The sequence below is a fragment of the Oncorhynchus mykiss genome, chromosome 2, assembly GCF_013265735.2.
Source record: "Oncorhynchus mykiss isolate Arlee chromosome 2, USDA_OmykA_1.1, whole genome shotgun sequence".
Taxonomy (NCBI): domain Eukaryota; kingdom Metazoa; phylum Chordata; class Actinopteri; order Salmoniformes; family Salmonidae; genus Oncorhynchus; species Oncorhynchus mykiss.
This window is the reverse complement of record NC_048566.1, coordinates 51,386,022-51,406,046: the sequence shown is the minus strand read 5'-3', so window position 1 is coordinate 51,406,046 and position 20,025 is coordinate 51,386,022. Positions and strand designations below refer to the sequence as shown.

General features: G+C 43.2%; 1 protein-coding gene across 3 annotated transcripts in view; it reads right to left on the bottom strand.

The window, feature by feature from the left end:
* Positions 1 to 431: 431 nt before the first annotated feature.
* LOC110491314 (lissencephaly-1 homolog B) overlaps positions 432 to 20,025 on the bottom strand; it is a 30,292-nt gene continuing 10,698 nt past the window's right edge. Inside the window, exons 2-11 of one of the 3 annotated variants that reach the window (XM_036950266.1) lie at positions 19,674 to 19,803; positions 15,725 to 15,809; positions 15,521 to 15,595; positions 13,494 to 13,700; positions 11,819 to 11,987; positions 11,458 to 11,560; positions 10,334 to 10,562; positions 10,120 to 10,221; positions 9,619 to 9,775; positions 432 to 811 (exon numbers count right to left, since the gene is read on the bottom strand). In XM_036950266.1, the coding sequence (XP_036806161.1) occupies positions 681 to 811; positions 9,619 to 9,775; positions 10,120 to 10,221; positions 10,334 to 10,562; positions 11,458 to 11,560; positions 11,819 to 11,987; positions 13,494 to 13,700; positions 15,521 to 15,595; positions 15,725 to 15,809; positions 19,674 to 19,705 (1,290 nt within the window). In that variant the 5' untranslated portion in view covers positions 19,706 to 19,803 and the 3' untranslated portion in view covers positions 432 to 680. Of the gene's footprint in view, positions 812 to 2,374; positions 3,609 to 9,618; positions 9,776 to 10,119; positions 10,222 to 10,333; positions 10,563 to 11,457; positions 11,561 to 11,818; positions 11,988 to 13,493; positions 13,701 to 15,520; positions 15,596 to 15,724; positions 15,810 to 19,673; positions 19,804 to 20,025 lie in introns of those variants that run through there. The other 2 variants (XM_036950263.1, XM_021564680.2) reach the window with 2 other exon arrangements.

Here is a 20,025-nt window from a genome sequence, read left to right as displayed (position 1 = left end):
TTTTTTTACCTTGATTTAACTAGGCAAGTCAGTTAAGAACAAAATCTTATTTACAATGACAGCCTACCCCAGACGACGCTGGGCCAATTGTGCGCCGCCCTATGGGACTCCCGATCACGTCCGGTTGTGATACACCCCGGGATTGAACCAGGGTCTGTAGTGACACCTGCCTTAGACCGCTGCTCGACACAGGTTGTATCAATGTTTTGACCATTAGTTTACAATCCAGGGTTACTCCAAGCAGTTTAGTCACCTCAACTTGCTCAAATTCCACATTACTTATTACAAGACTTAGTTGAGGTTTAGTGAATGATTTGTCCCAAATACAATGCTCTTACTTTTAGAAATATTTAGGACTAATTTATTCCTGGCCACCCACTCTGAAACCAACTGCAGCTCTTTGTTAAGCGTTGCAGTCATTTCAGTTGCTGTAGTAGCTGACGTGTATAGTGTTGAGTCATCCGCATACATAGATACTCTGGCTTTACTCGAAGCCAGTGGCATGTCCTGATTCTACCTGGATTATGATGGAGAGGCTTCCATTAAAGAACGCACTCTGTGTTCTGTTAGACAGGTAACTCTTTATCCACAATATAGCAGGGGATGTAAAGCCATAACATATACATTTTATGTATTGAAGACATCTGCAAAGAGGCTCAAAGCTAAATCTGGCTCAGGTTTCAGTGACTTGTTGGGAAGAAAGAACCAGCGGAGGCAGCAACAGGCAGGTAGCAGTTAGATGGGAGCCAGGTGGGATTGGACCAGGCACATCCTGGTAAGGCCAGGGTGTCCTCAGTTGTCGTCATAGAGCCTCAGGCCATCCAGAAGGGGAGACAGAAAAAAGTTGGGAGTTAGTGAGAGCATGACTAAGAGCATAGTACACCACATGCACTGGATGTGGAGAATAATCAATAGTGCTGCTGTGGGCACTGGATAAATCTGACTAAAACACAACTGTTTGACCTCGCTGTGATACTGTAGGTCTACTTATGTTACATTTCTGAGTCAGTTCAGGTAGAATTCATGGTCCTGCATTGTGTTAACCATGGCAGCCAGCATTGGAAGTAGAGATATGCAAAAAAGATAATCAGCCTATTTCTTGAGCCTTTCCCTTTATTGTGTTTTTTATGCCAGGCCCATCTTATCAAATAAACACCATTTATTTATATCTCTACACTCTTGGGGGGGGGGGGGGGGGGGGGGGGGGGTGTTTATCTAGACCCTAAAATGGTTATTCTGCTGTCCCCACAGGAGAACTAAAAAAAAAAAAAATTGGGGTTACACTTTCGCTAATACAGGACTAGTCACACTAATGTATTCAATGAGCGATGGATGCCTGAGACACCGAGGTATCGCTCCCCCTTATAATTTGGGATCAAATATGCTCTGAAAGCAAACGTGTTGACATGAGTACCCTGATAATCGGGGAATTTGTGCCATTCTGAAAAAAATGGCACAAACATATTTTTATGTTGCAAGTGCACTGCTTTTGTAAAGAAAAAATAATTCAGACTTTTCAAGGGGTGTTGCAGCACCCCTACTTCCCGCGGCTATGGTGGTAGAGACAAGCTACCTTCTGGCCATTGAAGTCGATTGTGACGCTAGACAGCGTCAGTAACATTTTGAATAGCTCCCCGTGTTTATGCTACTTACCGTTTCGTGTAGTGGCTGCAGCTCAATTCACTCTTTCCGACGATATAAAGCTTGCGCCTATTTCATAACATGGGGCTTGTGAAAGGTATTTTTCTACACAAAAGAAACCAGACAAGAACATACTCACAAAAAGTCGGTAAAAAAAAAATATATATATATTTTGAGCTACAAACGAATAAAGCACCGCCATTGAAAGATGACTCACGAACACGACAGTGTCGGGGGTTTTGCTCTGACATCACTAAATCTTTACGGCAGTCTGTTTTGCCATGTAAAAATGTGCTATTCATCGTGTTTCTTTGGGCTGTAGCAGTAAAGGCCGAATTCTGTTTTTATTACCTTCAGAGGTTAAAATAAAACATCTATTGGCTATATGATACATTATGACCATCTTGAAATAACTCCATATGTTAGCTTAGTAGATATTGCGATATAAAGGGCTTAGAGACCTACATTATAACATTTCCACAGCAATTTGCATGAGGCAAATGGAAGTTGATGGCGCTGTCTGAGAAATAATTATTTTTCTTTAATGATCTGACACTTTTTCCTTATCTTTTGTTTTAGTTAGTGGAGACAGGCTCAGCCTCTGAGCTCTACAGTACTCGATTACAACAGCAAACTTCACCTTCACCACTTGCGTAGCTTGGCGTCCCCAGGCTGTGCAAAATGTGCATACCTCTTTATAATAAAAATAAAAGCACACATGACAAGGCCAATGTTATATTTACAGATATTTTTATGTTGCAAACAATCACATACAGATATATTGGAACACAAGTTTACTGTGCTTATGTGCATCTGTGTGAGTGTGTGACAAATAGAGCAGTAAGAGTACAGAAAGCAGAAGGAAATCCCTTGGTGAGGGAGACCTCAAGAGGGTTAACAAGGCAGAGACAGCAGAGAATGAGTGGGCATGGGGTGCTCTTGGGACACATGACAGCAGAAGTTTGTGTATGTATGTGGTGTGTGTGTGTAACACATCTGCTCATCTATGCATCTTCCTTGAAGTGTGTGTATGACGGAGCGAGATAAAGTCTTCATTTGTGTGTGTTCTTTACAGCATAGGGATCTTTAATATCCTTGTGAGTATCTACTAGAAGCCAGTCAGTTACCAGTAAGTGAGAGGGAGTATAAACAGAGGGACAGAAAGCCTTGCCTCCACACACACAACCTCTATTCTCTACCGCCATACACAGACTACACAAAGTACGCACAGACACTACCAGTCATCTCTTATTCTACTCCTCCGTCACAATTCTCTTCCTTTCACACTCTTCTCTCTCTCCTAGGTAGCGTCAGAATAAGTAGCAGGAAGAAACAAAATAAAACCCAAACCAAACCCTTAAAGAACAGACGTGATTGGTTTATGTGCACAGTCACAATTACCCAGCATCCACTGGGCAAGGACACAGGAACCATTTACCCTTTGACCCCCACGTCATGGCAAATTTACAGTATGCACGTTTTTTGGGGAAATCACCAGCCAAGGAATACTGATTTTTTCTTTTAGTGTGTGTGCGAGAGAATGTGTGTGTGTGTAATATTTATTAAGCATACTCTACATCCAGAATAATTTACATAAAAGGACAATCAATATTTATTTTAAAACAGGGCCGGGAGATGAGGGGCAAAGCCTGGATAACAATGGTATAGAGTGCGAGAGGTTGGGCTTAGGTGAGTGTCAGAGAGAAAGTGTCGGATTGTGGGTAGGAGGGGGTATAGGGTTGTGGTTGGAGGATAGAGGTGGTGGGGAGGAGAGGCTGCTATTTAGGGGAGCACTAATGCTCCTTCTGGAAGAGAAGAGCAGGAGGTTGGGGGGGTGTATAAGGCTGTGGTTGGAGGGTAGAGAGGAAGATGAGAGGGAGGTAGCAGGCAGACTCAGCGACACTCCCACACTTTGACTGTCTGATCAACGCTGCCTGTCACCACGTAGGGAGCAGTCCGGTGCATATCTAGAGAAAGAAATACAAATACAGACTGGAATAAAAACTTGCACCTATTTGCTCTCCGGAAAGATGGTTGACCACCCTTGATGTATACAGTGCCTTCAGAAAAATATTCCTAACCCTAGACTTGTAACACAGCAAAATGTGGAATAACCTGAAATAAATATGAATAAAACATACTGAACAAAAATATAAACATGTAAAGTCCTGGTCCCATGTTTCCTGAGCTAAAATAAAAGATGCCAGAAATGTTCACACACACACAAAAAGCTTATTTCTCAAATTTTGTAAACAAATTAGTGCACATCCTTAGTGAGCATTTCTCCTTTGCGAAGATAATCCATCCACCTGACAGGTGTGGCATATCAAGAAGCTGATTAAACAGCATGATCATTAAACAGGTGCACCTTATGCTGGGGACAAAAGGCCACTTAAATGTGCAATTGTGTCACAATACCACAGATGTCTAAATTTTGAGGGAGTGTGCAATTGGAATGCTGACTGCAGGAATATCGACCAGAACTGTTGCCAGAGCATTTAATGTTGAATTCTCTACCATCAGGCGCCTCCAACATTGTTTTAGAGAATTTGGTAGTACGTCCAACCGGCCACAGAACTGCAGACCACGTGCAACAACACCAGTCCAGGACCTCCACATCCTGCTTCTTCACCTGGTGGATCATCTGAGACCAGTCAACCAGACAGCTGATGAAACTGAGGAGTACTTCGGTCTGTAATGAAGCCCTTTTGTGGGGAAAAACACATTCTGATTGGCTGCGCCTGGCTCCCAAGTGGGTGGGCCTACCCACTCCCAGGCCTAACCATGGCTGCGCCCTAGCCCAGTCATGTGAAATCCATAAATTAGGGCCTAATGAATGTACACTGCTCAAAAAAATAAAGGGAACACTTAAACAACACAATGTAACTCCAAGTCAATCACACTTCTGTGAAATCAAACTGTCCACTTAGGAAGCAACACTGATTGAAAATACATTTCACATGCTGTTGTGCAAATGGAATAGACAACAGGTGGAAATTATAGGCATTTAGCAAGACACCCCCCAATAAAGGAGTGGTTCTGCAGGTGGGGACCACAGACCACTTCTCAGTTCCTATGCTTCCTGGCTGATGTTTTGGTCACTTTTGAATGCTGGCGGTGCTTTCACTCTAGTGGTAGCATGAGACGGAGTCTACAACCCACACAAGTGGCTCAGGTAGTGCAGCTCATCCAGGATGGCACATCAATGCGAGGAGTGGCAAGAAGGTTTGCTGTGTCTGTCAGCGTAGTGTCCAGAGCATGGAGGCGCTACCAGGAGACAGGCCAGTACATCAGGAGACGTGGAGGAGGCGGTAGGAGGGCAACAACCCAGCAGCAGGACCGCTACCTCCGCCTTTGTGCAAGGAGGAGCACTGCCAGAGCCCTACAAAATGACCTCCAGCAGGCCACAAATGTGCATGTGTCTGCTCAAACGGTCAGAAACAGACTCCATGAGGGTGGTATGAGGGCCCGACGTCCACAGGTGGGGGTTGTGCTTACAGCCCAACACCGTGCAGGACGTTTTTCATTCCAAGATTGGAAAATTCGCCACTGGCACCCTGTGCTCTTCACAGATGAAAGCAGGTTCACACTGAGCACATGTGACAGTCTGGAGACGCCGTGGAGAACGTTCTGCTGCCTGCAACATCCTCCAGCATGACCGGTTTGGCACTGGGTCAGTCACGGTGTGGGGTGGCATTTCTTTGAGGGGCCGCACAGCCCTCCATATGCTCGCCAGAGGTAGCCTGACTGCCATTAGGTACCGAGATGAGATCCTCAGACCCCTTGTGAGACCATATGCTGGTGCGGTTGGCCCTGGGTTCCTCCTAATGCAAGACAATGCTAGACCTCATGTGGCTGGAGTGTGTCAGCAGTTCCTGCAAGAGGAAGGCATTGATGCTATGGACTGGCCCGCCCGTTCCCCAGACCTGAAACCAATTGAGCACATCTGGGACATCATGTCTCGCTCCATCCACCAACGTGGCGTTGCACCACAGACTGTCCAGGAGTTGGCGGATGCTTTAGTCCAGGTCTGGGAGGAGATCTCTCAGGAGACCATCCGCCACCTCATCAGGAACATGCCCAGGCGTTGTAGGGAGGTCATGCAAGCACGTGGAGGCCACACACACTACTGAGCCTCATTTTTGACTTGTTTTAAGGACATTACATCAAAGTTGGATCAGCCTGTAGTGTGTGTGGTTTTCCACTTTAATTTTGAGCGTGACTCCAAATACAGACCTCCATGGGTTGATAAATTTGATTTCCATTGATAATTTGTGTGATTTTGTTGTCAGCACATTCAACTATGTAAAGAATAAATATGTTTTTGAGCAGTGTATTTCAATTGAGTGACTTCTTTATATGAACTGTAACTTGGTAAAATCTTTGAAATTGTTCCATGTTGCGTACATATTTTAGTTATATATCTAATAATTTTTGTTCACCTATCTACACACAATACCCCGTAATGACAAAGTGAAAACATTTAGACATTTTTCCATATTCATTGAAAATGAAATAGAAACAGTGCATTCGGAAAGTATTCGGACGACTTCACTTTTTCCACATTTTGTTACGCTACAGCCTTATTGTAAAATTGATTACATTGCCCCCCCCCCCCAGGACACAATACGCCTTAATGACAAAGCAAAAACAGGTTTAGAAATGTCAGCAAAAAAAACTATTAAATAAAACATAACATTTACATAAGTATTCAGACCTTTTAACTCAGTACTTTGTTGAAGCACCTTTGGCAGCGATTACAGCCTAGAGTCTTCTTGGGTATGACGCTACAAGCTTGGCACACCTGTATTTGGGGAATTTCTCCCATTCTTCTCTGCAAGTCCTCTCAAGCTCTGTCAGGTTGGTGGGGAGCGTCGCTGCACAGCTATTTTCAGGTCTCTCCAGAGATGTTCAATCGGGTTCAAGTCCGGGCTCTGGCTGGGCCACTCAAGGACATTCAGAGACTTGTCCCAAAGCCACTCATGCAGTGTATTGGCTATGTGCTCAGGATCGCTGTCCTGTTGGAAGGTGAACCTTTGCCCCAGTCTGAGGTCCTGAACACTCTGGAGCAGGTTTTCATCAAGGATCTCTGTACTTTACTCATCTTTCCCTCGATCCTGACGAGTCTCCCAGTCCCAGCTTCACCGTAGGGATGGTGCCAGGACAGTTATAAACCGCGTTGCCCTAAAAACCAAGGCACATTGCCTGCTAATTATCTTTAGGCTGTTCAACTTGTCAATTTAAAATTATTTTCTAACAGTTTGAATTGAGGTGTGTTCCACCCCATTAATTCACATGAGAAGCATTTCACTGTTGCGGACAATTTATGTTTGAGGCTTTACTGAGCCGGACAAACTTCTTTCTTCAATGAGAGCCAAAGCACTTCCCTAGTGTTTCCCCAGATCATGTATGAAGACATTGCGCATCTCTAGTCAGAACAGGCCGTGCAAACGTTTTCCCCCAGCACATTTTATGGCTGGCGCCCGCATGGTCTTCATTGTTGTTTTCCTTACAAATGTGTGTGTTCCTATCAAAAAGGAAGTTGCTTATTTTCTGTATATCAATTTGTTGTTTCTAGTGTAGCATACCATATGCATGGAGCATAATGTATTTACGGTTTTATTCACATTTTCAAGTACTGGTGACAAGTCATGCATTCCAATTCTTGCATAGACTGTAATGGACACATGTAAAATACTTTTTAAGGTTCAACTGATTATGATGAGCAAATGCTAAGCTATTTGCCACCGTCATGTTTGTTGACATCATACAATACATTCTGGTTGTCACGTAAGTGTCTGTCAGACCAAAGATGTTACAACAAGGGATTGTTCACGCGACCGACTTATGGTGCTTTCAAGACAACTGGGAATTCGGAAATAAACAAAGTCAAATCATGATGTCAGTGATCTTCAAGTCGGAGCTGTAGAAAGAGACCTGAGCTCAAGGTGGAATTCTGAGTTGGATGACCATTCATAACGATTTTCCCAGTCTCGTTTCTTTCCGAGTTCCCAGTTGTCTTGGACGCACTGAAGTCGGAAATTTCCCAGTTCCTTTGAATGTGGCATGAGATTTTAACTATGCCAGATCAGACCCCCCTTACCAGGGGTTTTAATTTAAATTTGGCATATAAAATTCCTGTTTGTCCCCCATTTATTGATATATTGCCTTAAAATCATACCTTCCCCATTTCCACCCCCCATGGAATTGAAAACCCCCCACAACTTAAATTACCCCCCCCCCCCCAAAAAAAGGTTTTTATCCCGGTTTAGCTTTCGCGCTACGATTAGGCTAGGCAGTAGGCTTGTATTTAGCATGATGATCTGCGAGGCCATAACATTTTATTTGTTTTGTGATTTGTCAAAAATGGTAAACGACTCATCAATTCATGTGTTCCGGTTTTGTATACACTAACATGTACATCGAAGATTTGGAATATGCTGAAAAGTGGCCAAACTAAGTTCATATTTTTAAGGCAATGGGCACAGCCATTTTTGACTTATTTGCATTTTATAGTGAATGGCATTCTGGGGTTAGGGAGTTTTTGCTTGTCAAACTTAAAATGGCTGCCATCATAAAGAATGTATCTGCTGTTAGCTTAGCTGACACGCATCTCTTTTCTAAACAATATTACATTTCTCCCTTGTGCTCACCAGAGATGTGTTACATTGTAAACAAGTCGAGCTATAAGCTTGCTCATTTGTGTTTTGCTGTAAAGACCTTTATTTCCAATCAGTACAAAACATTGTTTAGTTGTTTTTCAGAATGGCAGGGAACACTCAACAATGATCACAAATATGTGATCGTACACGTCAAAGCGCCTTGTTGCATACATGAGGAATGTTTTGGAATATAGATTTTTATTCGGTACAGGCTTCCTTTTCACTCAGTGATTTAGGCTAGTATTGTGGAGTAACTACAATGTTGTTGATCCACCCTCAGTTGTCCTATCACAACCATTAAACTCTGTTTTAAAATCACCATTGGCCTCAAGGTGAAATTAATGAATAACTTCACCATGCTCAAAGGGATATTCAGCATCTGCTTTATTGTATTTTTACACATCTACCAATCAGTGCCCTTTTTCACAAGGCATTGAAAAACCTCCCTGGTCTTCATGGTTGAATCTGTGCTTGAAATTCACTACTCGATTGAGGGACCTTACAGATAATTGTACATATGGGGTACAGAGATGGGGCAGTCATTCAAAAATCATGTTAACCACTATTATTGAACACGGAATGAGTCCATGCAACTTATTATGCAATTTGTTTTGACATTTCAGCTTTACATTTTTTATTCATTTCTAAAATGTTCCACAAACAAAATTCCACTTTGACATTACGGGTATTGGGTGTAGATCAGTGACAAAATCTCAATGTAATGAATTTTGAATTCAGGCTTTAACAACCTGGAAACGGTAAAGCGGGGCAATGTCCCATTCATTGGATGCCCAAATCAACTGGAAGTATCTACAAAACAAGTTTTGAAGCCACAGAATCCAGAAGACGACATTAATCGTTTTTTCCAGAAACTATGATTCGCAATTCACAAATTATTATTTCGATTCACATGAGCAACGGCCCACTCGTCTCTCACACATGCAGGTGACGCGCGCAAACACAGATGTGGTAAAGTGTAATTCCGATCCTCGCTGATGTTGATTTTTATTTGATTGATAAAAATATATATTTAAAACTGTGTCTAAATAAATGACATGAACATTTAGCAATGTATGTTAATTACTTTTCCAAAACGTTTAGGATTTTAGAATTTTCCCCAACTTTTCTAAGCCTGGAAACCATAAAAAATTCCATGACTTTCACAGAATTTTTATGACCGTACAAACCCTGATGATGGACTGGGTGGAGGTAGAACTGTGGAACTGGTGGAAGTGTTGGAGATTACGCACACACAAACAGGTGGTTTTGACTAGTACTACAATATTTAAGGGAATGCACACACAGACAGTCTTACCCAGAGAGGTAACAAAGTGTTCGTGGGCACACAGGGTCTTCATGCAGCGCTTGTTCTTGTAGTCCCAGATCCTCAGAGTCTTATCATCAGCACAGCTCACTATGAACCTGCCTCCAGGGTGCACCAACACACCACGCACCCAGTTATCATGACCCACCTAGAGGGAGAACACACAACCAACCTGAGAAACAAAACCCGCTTTGGACATCCTTACATACCCAGTTATCATGACCCACCTAGAGGGAGAACACACACAACCAACCTGAGAAACAAAACCCGCTTTGGACATCCTCACATACGCAGTTATCATGACCAATCGTGCTGCCTGAGGGGAAGGTAACGAACAAAATCCTATTTCTCCTAACTTTAACCCCAAAATAGCATTTTTACAAATGAGGACCAGCAAAATGTCCTCACTTCTCTAACTGTGTTGGTTTACTATTCTTGAGGACTTCTGGTGCTCACAAGTATAGTAAAAGGTGCACACACACACACACTCACCAGAGTCATAAGGCACATGCCAGTGCTGATGTCCCACATCTTGATGGTCTTATCTCTAGAGCCAGAGAGAAGGAATGGGCCGGGCTTCCCACTCTTCTTACTCTACAGAGAGTAAAGAAAAGATGCTTATAAGCATGAACAAAAAACAAGTTGTATTGCCGAAACACGTGTCATCATTTCAAAATACCTCACATAGTATAGAGGTTCTCCTCACCTCTGAGCCAGTAGCCTCCAGGATAGTGGGGTGAGCAGTATCGGGGGCCCAGGCAATACACTCCACCACGTGTTCGTGCTCCCGCAGCTCAGCCTTACACTCCTTGGAGGTGGCCACCCACACACGCACCGTCTGGTCGTTGGAACAGCTGGCGATAAGAGAACCATCCTGGTTGGGCCGGACCATCCTCACCCATTCTCTGTGGCCTGTGAATGTCTTCACACAATACCTAGAGAAAGAAACCGACTCGACCAAGTTACACACAAAAGTATGTGGACATACTTCAAATTAGTGGATTCGGCTATTATTTCAGCCACACCCGTTGCTGAGAGGTGTGTAAATCGAGGAAAATCGTCCGTCCTCAGTTGTAACACTTACTACAGAGTTCCAAACTGCCGCTGAAAGCAACTTCAGCAATAGAACTGTTCGTCAGGAGCTTCATGAAATTGGTTTCCATGGCCGAGCAGCCGCACGCACACAAACCTACTGTAAGATCACCATGTGCAATGCCAAGTGTCGGCTGAAGTGGTGCAAAGCTTGTCGCCAATGGACTCTGGAACAGTGGGAACAAGTTCTCTGGAGTGATGAATCATGCTTCACCATGTGGCAGTCGAATCTGGGTTTGGCAGATGCCAGGAGAACGCTACCTGGCCCAATGCATAGTGCCAACTGTTAAGTTTGGTGGAGGAGGAATAATGGTCTGGGGCTATTTTTCATGGTTCGGGCTAGGCCCCTTAGTTCCAGTGAAGGGAAACCTTAACACTACAGCATACGCAATTCTGTGCTTCCAACTTTGTGGCAACAATTTGAGGAAGGCCCTTTCCTGTTTCAGCATGACAATGCCCCCGTGCATAAAGCAAGGTCCATACAGAAATGTTTGTAGAGATCGGTGTGGAAGAACTTGATTGGCCTGGACAAAGCCCTGACAACTCCATTGAAGCAAGGGGGACTGATACTTTTGGATATGTAGCGTAGCTAGACAAACACACACACACCTCTCCAGCAAAACCGCAATACTGGACACCAGAATGTGTCAGTCTGTGTATGCATTGGAACATCTCTTCACTGGACTAATATAACAAGAGATACAGTATTTCAGCACCTGATAAGTGTGTGTGTCTCACCCAGTGGCCACCTCCCACATCTTGATGGTCTTGTCTCTGGAGGCAGAGACTATGTGGTCTCCATTGGGCATGATGGCTACAGAAGACACGTTGTGGTCATGACCTGAAACAGACACAGGAAACAGGAAAGTGACATCAGTAAGGCTAATACAAAAAATATGACTTTACAATACCTAGTACACCACAGTAATCACATTGTAGTAACCAAAGATAGAATCATTCTATTTCTATCACATAAGTACACTGTTGAAGTAACCACGTAAGTACACTAACAGTGTCGGTAGGTGCACATTGGGTAATAGTGCTTGTTTGCCGTTGTACCACTTGGAGGAACACAACAGACACCCACCCAGACCCTCACCGTGCATGGTGCGGATGCACTCAAAGCCCTGGAAGTCCCACAGCTTGATGGTCATGTCTGCAGAGCAGGAGGCCAGCAGCTTGCCCGTCTGGTCAAAGGAGATGTCCTGGACAGAGTCTGTATGACCCTTCAGTGTCCGCTCAAAGTCCCCTGCCTCATAGTCCCACACCTAGAGCGAGAGACACACAAACGCATAGTCAGTTGAAACATTTTAACATGACAGGGCAATAAACTTCTTCTGGGTCAATGCATAAGAGTGAGTGTTACAAGAGAAATAAAAGAGAAAAAGAGCACAAAGCAAAGAGAGGAAGAAGTTGAGAGCAGGATGAGATTCACATGCATCCCAGGGTGCAGTGCTCCATGCTCTGCCAGCGTAGTCCCGGTTACCAGAGCATCACCCCATCTCGACAGTGATAAAGAAGAAAGATAAGGAGAGAGAGAGCATGAGAAGAACAAGAGCGGAGGGAAGAAGGGAGCAAGTGAAAAGGAGAGAGGAAGAGGAGAGAAAGAGTAGAAGAGAGGATATCGAGAAGATGAAGGGGAGGAATAGCAGCTATAGCAGCTGCAGAGATATCTAATGTGACAGTCACTGACATACAGTTGCGGACAAATATATTGCCACCCTTGCACTTTCCTTAGACGATTCTCTACAAATAAGTTGAAACTGAAAAAAATAATAAATAGTCTCCACACCTTGTTATGGATTTTCAATATTGCAGAACAAATAAATGTTTTATAAAACGTAAGTTTGCAAATTTAATTTAAAAAATGAACACAAATGGCTTGAACAAGGTTATTGGCACCCCAGAGCTAGTACCTGGTTTCACAGCCTTTGGGCAAGATAAGTGCAGGCAAACACTTCCTGTAGCCTTCAATGAGCTTGCTGCACATTTCTACTGGCAATTTGGCCCACTCTTCAGCAGCATACTGCACTAATTCTTCAGTGTTTGAGGGGTGCCCTCCACCAACTGCTGTTTTCTGATCTCGCCATAGGTTTTTGGATGTGATTCAGAGCTGGACTCTTGGTTGGCCACTCCAGAACAATCCAGTGTTTCTTCTTAAACCATTCTTGGGTGATTTTTGATGTGTGTCTGGGTCTATGTCCTGCTGGAACACCCACAACCTCCAATAGAGACCCCGTTTTTGGACACTGGGTTGAATATTGGACTCCAAAAGATCTGATAATCTCGTTTTATGATTCCCTGTGCACGTTCAAGGCCTCCAGTATGAGAGGTGGCAAAAGCAGCCCCACAGCATTATCAAACCTCCATGTTTGATTGTAGGAGGGCGTTCTTTTCATTGAATGATTAATTTAGTCGTCAGTAAACACAGTGCTGTACTACCTAAGAGCTAACATGTTGTTTTATTGGGTCACAGAACATTTCCCCCAGATTTAGGGTGCCTGTCTTTATTTTCTATATTAAATTTGTAAACTTACCTTTACAACATTCTATTTGGTTCTGCAATGTTGAAAACCCAACAAGGTGTGGAGAGCAATTATTTAAATTACAATTTATTTTAGAAGAAATAGGGAATTACTGAAGAAAAGTGCAAGGGTGCCAATATATTTGGCTGCAACTGTATATTTGTGCTAAATAAAATAAACTTGTATCTTACATAGAGCTATGGCTCCCTGGTACACCAAGCTCTTAGAAAATGATTGACACATACAGACCTTGATGGTGGCGTCCTCAGAAGCAGTGACCATGACAGAGAAGACCGGGTGGAAGATGACCCGTGTGACGGGGGAGCGGTGGCCGCTTAGGGCGTATCTCTCTGGGGGACGGGGGATCCACTCCTTAGGATCCCTCTTCTGGGCCACAGGACCCCCTAGAGTCATCTCCTCCTTGGCCTCGTTCAGCTTAGACTCCAGCTCCATCACCTGGGGGAGAGAGGGATGGGAGAAGGTAGGAGAGTGAAGATAAAGGCGTGGAAAAGATGACAACGAGAGAGTAGTAGACGTAATAGTTCAGTTCGCTGTTTATTTCACTCATACTCCACACACGTTTTTATTGATTATTTAACCAGAGTTCACACTGAGAATTACATCTATTGTACAAGTGAGCCCTGGCCAAGAAAGCATCCTACACTGGTCAAAAAAATAAAGGGAACACTAAAATAACACATCCTAAATCTGAATGAAATATTCTTATTAAATACTTTTTTCTTTACATAGTTGAATCTGCTGACATCAAAATCACACAAATCATCAATGGAAATCAAATTTATCAACCTTGGAGGTCAGGATTTGGAGTCACACTCAAAATTAAAGTGGAAAACCACACTACAGGCTGATCCAACTTTGATGTAATGTCCTTAAAACAAGTCAAAATGAGGCTCAGTAGTGTGTGTGGCCTCCACATGCCTGTATGACCTCGCTACAACGCTTGGGCATGCTCCTGATGAGGTGGCGGATGGTCTCCTGAGGGATCTCCTCAATTGGATTCAGGTCTGGGGAACGGGTGGACCAGTTCTTAGCGTCAATGCCTTCCTCTTGCAGGAACTGCTGACACACTCCAGCCACATGAGGTCTAGCATTGTCTTGCATTAGGAGGAACCCAGGGCCAACCGCACCAGCATATGGTCTCACAAGGGGTCTGAGGATCTCATCTCGGTACCTAATGGCAATCAGGCTAACTCTGGCGAGCACATGGAGGGCTGTGCGGCCCCTCAAAGAAATGTCACCCCACACCGTGACTGACCCAGTGCCAAACCGGTCATGCTGGAGGATGTTGCAGGCAGCAGAACGTTCTCCACGGCGTCTCCAGACTGTCACATGTGCTCATTGTGAACCTGCTTTCATCTGTGAAGAGCACAGGGCGCCAGTGGCGAATTTGCCAATCTTGGTGTTCTCTGGCAAGTGAAAAACATCCTGCACGGTGTGCACCTGCACGGTGTGCACCTGTGGACGTCAGGCCCTCATACCACCCTCATGGAGTCTGTTTCTGACCGTTTGAGCAGACACATGCACATTTGTGGCCGGCTGGAGGTCATTTAGCAGTGCTCCTCCTGCTCCTCCTTGCACAAAAGCGGAGGTAGCGGTCCTGCTGCTGGGTTGTTGCCCTCCTACCGCCTCCTCCACGTCTCCTGATGTACTGGCCTGTCTCCTGGAAGCGCCTCCATGCTCTGGACACTACGCTGACAGACACAGCAAACCTTCTTGCCACAGCTCGCATTGATGTGCCATCTTGGATGAGCTGCACTACCTGAGCCACTTGTGTGGATTGTAGACTCCGTCTCATGCTACCACTAGAGTGAAAGCACCGCCAGCATTCAAAAGTGACCAAAACATCAGCCAGGAAGCATAGGAACTGAGAAGCGGTCTGTGGTCCCCACCTGCAGAACCACTCCTTTATTGGGGGTGTCTTGCTAATTGCCTATAATTTCCACCTGTTGTCTATTCCATTTGCACAACAGCATGTGAAATTTGTCAATCAGTGTTGCTTCCTAAGTGGACAGTTTGATTTCACAGAAGTGTGATTGACTTGGAGTTACATTGTGTTGTTTAAGTGTTCCCTTTATTTTTTTGAGCAGTGTATAATATAGTAAACACATACCACAAAATAACTTTTTTTTTAACTGTTAAAATGGTGCAAAGTGCATCAGAGCTTAAAAACCATCTGCAATTCCAATATGGGATGGAAAATCAAAACACACACACACACAAAATACCATAACACCATAAAAGTGACGTCAACTCACCTTCTTCTGTAATCTGATGACAGAGGTCCATTTCTTCTCCAAAAGACCAGCATACTTCTTATCTAGCTCCTCATTCTGTGGGAGTAGGAGACAGAAATTGAAAAATGAGAGCGTGATTTCTAGGTTTTAAATAATTGCAAGGAAATCAAAGAATAGGTTAGTGTGGCAGTTTTGGGGCAAGTTAGTGTGCATTCGTTTGCTTACCATATCTAACTCTGCCTCTTTCTTGAAGGTGGAATAGGCTTCTTCATAGCCGTTTGAGCGGAGGTAGTCTCCTATCGCTCGGTTTCTGAGAAAGAGAGAGAGAATAAAGAGCACAAAACACAACCGTCAATATGCACATTATATTCCAAGGTTGTCTTCATAATCATGCAGGGTATGTGACAATCTCAAAATCCAGTTTTAACCCAGCATGTTTCATTCAGTCAGTGTTGTGACTGCAGGTAGCTCCCATAACTCCTTAAATACTGTATCAGAAAAGTGTGTGTCCAGTGAAATGTTTCCTCTAGGAAAACAATGCCGAAGAATGAATCACAGCCAGTGTTTCTGGTGGTCATGGAAACACGACGACTGCTGGAGGGATGGAACACTCAGAAGAAGCATAAAGTGGCAGCATGGTTCCGTTCTCTGATGTGGGCTAAATGTTTTATGAGCAGCAGGACATCAGCACTCCTCAAGTGGCTGCTGGATCAGTGTAACCTGTGTGAGTGAGTGTGTTCAAGTATGTGTGCGGCTGGGCACACTTTCAGAGAGAATGTGGTTTGTGTCTATGAGGTCAACCTTTGGCCCAGTGTGCCATCAGAGAGCAGTGTGTTTCTACAGGCTGTTTCCTGTCTGCAGAGCTACTGGACTGTACTACACTACAGAGACACACAACTAAAACCAAGAAGCGCCTGGAACTTACAACCATTCCCCGTTCAAAGGCACTTAAATCTGTAGTATTGCCCATCCACCCTCTGAATGGCACACATACAGAATCCATGTCTCAATTGTCTCAAGGCTTAAAAATCTTTCTTTAACACTAGAACCGCCAAAGGCCAACGGCCACTGACATTTGATTTTGTAAATGTAAAAAAATATTTTACATAGCTCATGTCAGAATTTTGAAATCACAAACAGAAAAGTATTTTGAACTTTACCGTTTTTCTTCACCTGAGACCTATTGCCAACTTAACCCGCCAAGACAACGTGCTGTAGGACGTTGGTACACAGCCCGGCGCTAATGAGTCTCCCTCGCCCTCACCTCACTGAATGGACACATGGATGAATGGGTGAAAATTGTGCACTTAATTTACAATTTAATTTAAAATTAGGACTAACTGATACGAGGTTGACTTAATTCAGAAAGACTATACTGTAATGATTCACATATTCATCAGCTTTGTCACTTATGTTTATAGCAAATAATTTGACCGTACGCCTTGTGGTTTGATATAATTTTAATATACATTTTACTTTGTAAAATGAAACTGACGGGACTTTTACTTACTATAACGTTATTGCTAATCAAATTGATTGTAAAGGGAAACTAACACATGATAGGTGTTTCAGTAGGCTTTTAGAATAATGCAAAACTTATCCTTGACTCTATCCGAGCGAAAGAAAGCAAATGATGCCAGCCCACTAAATGGATGACGAATGGCCGATAATTGTGCACGTTACTTCACAATCAAATTTAAAATGAGGCCTAACTGAATTGTACAGGGTGAAGAGGTTGATATAATTTAGAACAACCATGTAATGATGCGGATTTATCGTTGGCGCTCATCTTAATATCACAACCGACTTGGGGGTTGATGCATTCTCTGTTACGCTTTACTTTGTAAAAATAAGTTGATACGGGGCTGTTTTGTTTACTATAATGCTATGACTAAATTACATTTATTGTAAGGGAAAGGAAAACATGCTACGTGTTGCAGTAAGCCTTTAGAATAATGCAAAACATATCCTTGACTTTATCCAAGTTGATGACCAAGGGGAAACAAAACGATGCCAGTCAGCCTGCACAGCCCAGGAATACTACACCTAAACTATTCAAAAAAGAATTTCACACATAATGAGAGTTAGCCTATAGGCAAGACTAAATTGACAGTCTGATGAGTGGCAGTACTTTCAGTTGTCAAATTGGACAAGAAGAGATCTTGTAACATCTTGTAATTGACAGACAGGAAAAGGAGCATCACTTTCTAAAATCCTCCATCAGAGTCACATGCAAGTAACAGTTTGATTTCTTTATAGTAACAGAATGAGCATGTTTAAGACACTGTCAAAAACATCGCATTCTGAAAGTATTCAGACCCCTTGACTCGTTCCACATTTTGGGGAATATTCAAAAGGTGGAAACTTTCCGTGGGAATTAACGGGAATATACAGTTGAAGTCAGAAGTTTACATATACCGTAGCCAAATACATTTAAACTCAGTTTTTCACTATTCCTGACATTTAATCCTAGTCTGTTTTAGGTCAGTTAGGTTCACCACTTTATTTTAAGAATGTGAAATATCAGAATAATAGTAGAGATAGAGATATATACAGTGCCTTGCGAAAGTATTCGGCCCCCTTGAACTTTGCGACCTTTTGCCACATTTCAGGCTTCAAACATAAAGATATAAAACTGTATTTTTTTGTGAAGAATCAACAACAAGTGGGACACAATCATGAAGTGGAACGACATTTATTGGATATTTCAAACTTTTTTAACAAATCAAAAACTGAAAAATTGGGTGTGCAAAATTATTCAGCCCCCTTAAGTTAATACTTTGTAGCGCCACCTTTTGCTGCGATTACAGCTGTAAGTCGCTTGGGGTATGTCTCTATCAGTTTTGCACATCGAGAGACTGAAATTTTTTCCCATTCCTCCTTGCAAAACAGCTCGAGCTCAGTGAGGTTGGATGGAGAGCATTTGTGAACAGCAGTTTTCAGTTCTTTCCACAGATTCTCGATTTGATTCAGGTCTGGACTTTGACTTGGCCATTCTAACACCTGGATATGTTTATTTTTGAACCATTCCATTGTAGATTTTGCTTTATGTTTTCGATCATTGTCTTGTTGGAAGACAAATCTCCGTCCCAGTCTCAGGTCTTTTGCAGACTCCATCAGGTTTTCTTCCAGAATGGTCCTGTATTTGGCTCCATCCATCTTCCCATCAATTTTAACCATCTTCCCTGTCCCTGCTGAAGAAAAGCAGGCCCAAACCATGATGCTGCCACCACCATGTTTGACAGTGGGGATGGTGTGTTCAGGGTGATGAGCTCTGTTGCTTTTACGCCAAACATAACGTTTTGCATTGTTGCCAAAAAGTTCAATTTTGGTTTCATCTGACCAGAGCACCTTCTTCCACATGTTTGGTGTGTCTCCCAGGTGGCTTGTGGCAAACTTTAAACAACACTTTTTATGGATATCTTTAAGAAATGGCTTTCTTCTTGCCACTCTTCCATAAAGGCCAGATTTGTGCAATATACGACTGATTGTTGTCCTATGGACAGAGTCTCCCACCTCAGCTGTAGATCTCTGCAGTTCATCCAGAGTGATCATGGGCCTCTTGGCTGCATCTCTGATCAGTCTTCTCCTTGTATGAGCTGAAAGTTTAGAGGGACGGCCAGGTCTTGGTAGATTTGCAGAAAAGGTCGTACTTTCGCAAGGGTGGGTCTGTCTGTCTGTCTGTATATATATATATATATATATATATATATATATATATATATATATATATATATATATATATATATATATATATATATATATATATATATATATATATATATATATATATATATATATATATATATCCCCCACTTTGGAGACTTCTGGACACTCCTTACATCTTAAGGTTCCACAGGAAGAGGGTAACAGGATACTAAACCCTTATTACTCCCTTCAGGGGATCTGACCTGACCTCAAACCCTCCACCTAATCCACAGATGTCCATCTGTTTCCCCTATAGCAATCCTGTGATCTCCTCCCTTCCACCCAGCACATTCCACAGCCACACTGTCTTTCTACAGATCTCACTCCTTTATATACTATGCGTCTGATCGATCATGTCTTTAATATCTCAATGTCCAACAAGCCTGGAAAACAAGTCATTTTCCATAACTTATCCAGGATTTATGACCGTACAAACCCTGTGTCGTGTGTGTGTGTGTGTACTCACAGTTCATCTCGTTGTCTCTGTGACAGCACCATGGTGGCTGTAGTGGCTGCTCTCGCCCTCTGGACTAGGGGTGAGGGTGTAGGGGGGGTCCTCAGGTCAGCTGCTCAGTCCTCAGAGACTACAACTGGTACTCCAAACAGAGGGGCGGATACAAGGGTGAGAATAAGGGGAGAGAGCAAAACAAAGAGGTGGAGGGAGAGTAAGAAGGAAAAATTAAATTAGTTTACGGTTATTGACAGAAAAATTTGATTACTAATCAACGCGGTACAAACACAATGATATCTGCCATTCTGCCTAATGGCAAGGCTCACTTCTCTCATTCTGGCCTCTGACAGGTGTGGAACATATTTAG